Source organism: Toxorhynchites rutilus, chromosome 3 (assembly GCF_029784135.1).
Source record: "Toxorhynchites rutilus septentrionalis strain SRP chromosome 3, ASM2978413v1, whole genome shotgun sequence".
NCBI classification, from domain to species: Eukaryota; Metazoa; Arthropoda; class Insecta; order Diptera; family Culicidae; genus Toxorhynchites; species Toxorhynchites rutilus.
The window spans coordinates 330,255,350-330,261,423 of NC_073746.1; the positions used below are offsets into that span (position 1 = coordinate 330,255,350).

Below are 6,074 nucleotides of genomic sequence, written 5' to 3' on the forward strand. Positions count from 1 at the left end.
ACTGATTCTACAATGAAAAACCATTTCAGAGATTATTCTACTAAGCAGTTGTTTCTAAAGTTTCACAGCATTTAGAATAATATCCGAAGGTATAAACAAGCGACTAATATAAAATAACAGCGTAGTTTTACGTCACCAATGCGGTCGTATCTTGGACACAACCTCCTATAATTTTTTTTTAAACTCAAATTTTACCCCCTCCTCCAGCCCTTGCTTTGGAGTTTATAACCAAAATGACTCAAAAATAGATTCAGAACCTTCGAAAATCCCCGTACACCAAATTTCAAGGCATTTGCATTCATTTTTCTATTTAATGCCACCTAGAATTTCTGAGGGACTACTGTGCGCCAGGCAAGTATGGAAAAGTTCATTCGCTCATTTCTCCACACCTAATTCTAAATCACTCTTGTATCTGCTTGGAATAATCATGACGAAAAGAATGCAGCAAGCAATCGTGAGATTGCACGATGAATCATATCACACTCCCCGACCATCTACAATCGGGACTGAGAATGAACATAACAAAACAAAGAGTGGAAAACAACATTCAATGAATGAATACTCCTTTGGAAGGATCGCACGAAACAAAATAACGAGTGAGTCAAAATAGACGGAATCTGCTTGTAGGTATGATTTTATTTTCCTTTGTACTCATTTCCTTGTCAGCATTCAAGGGCACATGAATCTACCTTCCCGCTCACCAATAATATGCGTTAATATGTTCTTTTGCGTTGGCTTAGATTGTTCAATACTAGAATAAAAAAAAAGTCATTGCAATAGTGCACAGGAAACAACTCGATTTCAACTATCTACCTATATTTTACTGCCGCGATCGAGGCTCAATGATTGCTATTTAAGTGAAAAACGAATGATTTTACAGAGACACTCGTTAACTCAAGCAAAAGTATCCAATTTGATTCTATCACCATCTAACGTCATTCCGGGAGGCAAATGAGGGAATGCAAAATTCTCTGAGAATAGATGAGCGGAATCGAGATAGTATTTTTCCGTTCTAATCGAGAATGAACTTTGAGAAAATGATAGGTAAATGTTTTCTATCTCAAATAGAGTGAGGCATAAACGGAGAATAGAAGGGTGAGTTTTATTTGTGGATGAGTGTTGTTGAACGAACTTCGATGCGATTTTGCCCATACCTGGCGCCAGGCCACACAATTCGGAGAGCTTGATTGAGATGTTTTAATAAGGTCACCGCAAGTCCGGATCTGGCACCAAACGATTAGCACCTTTTTCTCGCATTGTAAGATCTCCAGAGTGATAAGAAACTGCGATCAAGAGAAGATTGTAAAAATCTACCGCTTCAGTTTTTCGCCAAAGGGACCAAGACATCTAGGATAGATACATTATGAAGCTACCTTTAGAATGGCAACAAATTGTACAACAAAACGGTGCACATACAAATGAAACACAAATTTCTGCATAACTCAAGAACTAATCAAGCAAATGGAATCAAATTTGGCATGTTGAAAAATTGGCAAAATTTCAGGGGGCAAGAAATGTGTTTATGGTGATTTATGTTATATAGTTATGTTTATGATATTTTCGAAGATTTTGATTTCAAATATGACTTATTTCACGAAAACAAATCACCTATCAACGTTAAGGTAAAAATTAAGTGGCTTTAATATGAAGTGGGGTCAAAATCGTGATTTTCGAAGATTTTGCTCGAATTTTCATCAGGAATTGTTTATATCGATATTGCAGCGAAGTTAAGATATATAGATTGTTGGGTGTCAAAGAACAAATTGTAGAGCGGATAGAGAGCTTTAATCTAGTTGGAGGAAACAATCAATTTCAACATGAATTTTAAGGATAAAATTAATAATAACACATCCTAAATTACTAACGTGGAAGTTTTTCACTTCCAAAATTTCATTTAAATCCACTAAGTTAGATGTTTCCCAACTTTTCACTTCCAAAATTTTATTTAAATCCACTAAGTTAGATGTTTCCCAACTATACTCTGTACTAAATTTTCTCATCTTACTAATGGATGCGACATAATCGTCTTCTGTAGCGTACTTTTGAATGTAGCGCCAGTTTGAAGCATCAGAGTCTGAAACAACTCTACTAACTCTAACTAACTAACTCTATCATTGTTGAAATTCGAACATATGCGTAGAAGGATTTTTTTTTCATCAAATATGATCCTCTATCACCTTCCGAATGAATTCGGATTTTTTATATGAGAAAGGTATTTTATGACTTTAAGGGTATGAATAAAGAATTAAATTCTTCTTTTATATTAAAAAAAAACGAAAAATATATCCAACAAAAACCATTCAATTTTTTTTAAACTCGATTATATACAGGATTCGATTATATACAGTGAAAATAAATCCTAAACTGTATATAATCGAGTCCGCCCTGTACTAGGAAATTTATTACTAAAAGGAAATTGTAAAAGGCCAATTAGAATATCAATCAATGAACAGTTCTGCGCTCGGACCCATGAACGTTCGCTTAGTAAGAAAATGTAAATGTTTGAAGGTATTGATAACAAAAAAGTAGAAAGGGTTGAGCCTAGGGACACGGACGGAAGTTTGACGTAGGACTGTGATTGTTCAGAACAGTTGTGTTTTTTAATGTAATCCTTTTCATTGTTCAGAAATCTGTTAGTTTGATTCTTTTGAAACTCCAAATAGTAGCCCTTAAAAGGGCCGTTTGTTATATGTACTCATAGCCGTTAAACGGTTTGTAACGAACAAAAAAAAAGAAAATAAGCTTCTGGCAGGAAGTTCAACTGTCTAACTGAAAATGATTAATCAATATCAGTGTGACACATAACAGGGTGGAATGTGAATAAAATATATGCGGATCGGGAAACAAAAAATAATATCGTCATTCATTACATTGAATATGAAGTTTATGGGGAAGAAACAAAATGAAAACATGAAGTTGCTATATTTTTTATGGATAGCTATGATATTGTGATTTCTTTCCATTGTCTTATTCTTATTATTAGTCTTATTCTAAGGCATCGGGAGCAGTAGCTTTGGAATGTATGTTCGTTTGCAGACTATCACAATCAAGTCGTATTGGTTCTACTGCTCAATCTATCATAGAAGAAATTGAGTCATTGAGAATTATGAATATGAGTCATAAAGATTATTAGCATTTCATTTCGTTTCATTTTTGTGATGCGATGTAATGCCGATCTCAATAAGTCCTCGCATGATAATAGCTGCCATCCTCCTAGTATTGATATAATCTTTCGGTGTACAATGTTGCCGCAGCCCGGAAGAAACTCACTTAAGATGTTCATCACCCCGTTATATACAGTCATTCGCTAACTGGACTATCTACAACAGGGCGTACGTTAACTAGACTGCAATGCAGTTACGTATCAATAATAGATGTCATCTTCAATTTGAAGAATTGCTTTGGCTGTTTTGCAGTCCAGTTAGCGAGCAAAATTCGATAATTGTATTGATTTTCCGGGTCAATTAACGAGCGATCACTGTATGGGTGACAATTTCCTCGTTGCTTTAATGAAATCTTGCTTGAAATTTGAGTGATGCATGAAATCTTGCATCTCATTACTTCAACATGTATGTATTCGAAAAAGGTGTTGCCCACGAAGTTGAAAGAAAGAATGCATAATACATGATTTACCTTCGCATTTCCTCGCAAAACACCTCTTTTATTTGTTAAAAGCTCACTCGTTTTATTATTTCCACTGGTAATATTTCAGACATATATCGTAAGAACGATTCTGAGTAATATGCATTTGAAAACTCTTAACGTTACATTTTTCGTAGAGTGACCCCCTATCTAGAAATCAAAGACATAGTCCTACGTCAGAATCCATTTTGGGGCGGAGTTTGCCGGGTCAGCTGGTGAATAAATAAATGAATTTTTTCAATTTGCAAAGGGTGTATTTTGATCGAAGCCTGGATAATTTTCTAAGAACACTATTTCATGATTTTGGTATATTTTCCAGAGCCACTCTCGAACATAAACACATTATAATTAGATTAACGTCTATATCCACGAAACTACTTTAATCTTCCACACACACAGATTTCCTTTTGTTGGGATCATTTAAACTTTTCGACAGCAAACTCAATTGACCATTCGCTTCTAGCTGGCTAATTATCATATTTATTTTTGTTCCCTTGTTAGCTGCCGAAGGGACCGTCGCACATGTAACTTTGGTCGTCGGGGACACTTTTGAATTCTCATCTGGAACTCCGATAGTTGGCTTCAAACTAGTGGCACCCGTGATCACTGCCGTTGTAGTCGTCGTCGGCACCGACACCGGAGGGGGATTTTGCTGGAAGGAAAGTTTCTTTGAAGGCTTTCTTGTTTGCTTCTGGTCGTTGCCATCGGGTGATTTATTGAAACGATTAAAGAGCCAACTTTTAACTGGCGTCGCCGGGGAGGGAACGCTAGCAACAGTTGGTCCTGCCGAATGGCAAATTGGTTCACACTTGTTTACTCTGGTCGGGGAAATCGGAGCATCATTAATTATTTTAATTGGACTAGCTTTCATATGATGTTGACTTAAGTTGTGGCAAATATCAGCGGTAGTTTTCGGTGTATCATAATTGTGTAGGTCCTTAATAATTTCGCTATGTTTGCTAAGAAGTTGTGGTTCCTCATAAATATCATCCTCGTGATAGTTTCCGCCTGAATTTCCACCCACGTCGGTGCACAAATAGTCTGGCATCGGTGGAAGCGGTAACTTTCGCGAAGTACTGTACGACACGTTGTCGCTTTTCGCGAGCAAATTCTGTTGAATGGAAACCATCCATTCATTGAGCTCTTTAAAGCTGGGTGAGAGAAAGCAAATCCTGTCGTCGCCAGAAACGACAATGTAGAACTGGTTCTTTTCGTTAATTTGATCATTCAAGCTGAAATCCAACCTAACGTCCTTTATCAGAATGCATTGCGTTGGTTTCAGGTCGTTGCAGTTGTTGTACAGCAAAAGCCATTTATCGAGCAAACCAACAAAGAACTTTTTCGACTGATCGAAGAACAAACGTTTCTCTTGCTTGAACAGTGTCCCATATTTCGGGGATTGCTTGATACGCAAGTGTGCAGCTGGTAATCCACTGTAAGGACATTTGCTATTGTCATCTTCCACTGGATATACGTTCGCAACGTTATTCAATTTCATGTTGGTGCAATCATCGTATAGACATCTATCGGTTGTAAAGTCATAACAATTCTCCTCCATATTCAGCTCCTCCTCGCATTTGCCGTCAGCGATGATGACGGGGGGACCATCTATGGCGATGTTGCCTTCGAACATTTCGCAAGAGTCAATCTTATCTGTCGGTTGGGTTAAATTAATATCATTTTTATGTCCCACACCGCTCATCTCCAGATATGAGTTTTCCTCCTCTTCGGCATCCTCGTGCGACAAACGTTCTTTCAGTTTTCTCAGAAAGGTTTTACATTTGTGTATCAACGTATAGCGAGATTCATCTAGTTTACTGACAATATTCATGTAGTCGGTCCCCAAAGAGTTGGGTTCGTTTAAGAGACAGCAGTCACATGTTTTCCCACAGTCCAAGCCATCACAATGTGGATGTTGATTCTCGCTTATTGCCTCCTTGAAGCATATTTCTGCGGATGTGGCTGCATTCAGGAATCGGAGCATGTCTGCAAGGCGAAATGTGTAGAGACAGAGAGAAAGAAAAAAACGGAAGGATACCGTAAGCAAGAGGAAACCCGGACGAATGTTAAGTTCCAGCATTATAAATTCAGATCGTGCATTGAATCAAAAAGCAAGAAACGTTAATTCAAACTTCCGTACCGTTCAACAGCTCCATCCATTCGGTGAGATTTTCCTTTGTATCCATTTTCACTGCGAAACACAGGAAGAAAAAAATTAGGCGCCAACAAATTATAATTCAGTGGCCGCGCGCCATTAGCGCCGAATATCTTAATCTGAAGGGTCCACACAAAAATATTTAAACACAAATTAGATTGTTTCAGCAAACAATTACGATACACGTCCAAAGCTGTCACCGGTGATCTGCGGAGTGCTCTGCCGAAATCACTTGACTCATCCACGGCTTCAAGTGCGACGGAGGCTGGGAAGCATT

The 6,074-nt window shown here is 37.7% G+C and overlaps 1 protein-coding gene across 3 annotated transcripts; it reads right to left on the reverse strand.

Annotated features, from left to right (window-relative positions):
- Positions 1–3,706: 3,706 nt before the first annotated feature.
- LOC129778411 (uncharacterized) lies at positions 3,707–6,074 on the reverse strand. 3 transcript variants are annotated; one of them, XM_055785299.1, is made up of 3 exons: positions 5,976–6,074; positions 5,783–5,833; positions 3,707–5,628 (listed from the first exon to the last, which is right to left on the reverse strand). In XM_055785299.1, exons 2-3 carry the CDS (start codon positions 5,826–5,828, stop codon positions 4,022–4,024), a joined length of 1,653 nt encoding a protein of 550 aa, XP_055641274.1. In that variant the 5' UTR covers positions 5,829–5,833; positions 5,976–6,074; the 3' UTR covers positions 3,707–4,021. The 3 variants fall into 3 exon arrangements, with proteins under 3 accessions (XP_055641274.1, XP_055641273.1, XP_055641275.1); XM_055785298.1 differs by having other exon boundaries at positions 5,783–6,068; XM_055785300.1 differs by lacking the exons at positions 5,783–5,833; positions 5,976–6,074 and adding an exon at positions 5,681–5,733.

Excerpts from the sequence above, each read along its gene's own strand:
- LOC129778411 (XM_055785299.1), bottom strand. The coding sequence starts at position 5,828 with ATGGATACAAAGGAAAATCTCACCGAATGGATGGAGCTGTTGAACG. Across the intron at positions 5,629-5,782 it reads ATGGATGGAGCTGTTGAACG|ACATGCTCCGATTCCTGAAT; the intron begins GTACGGAAGTTT and ends TTCGCCTTGCAG.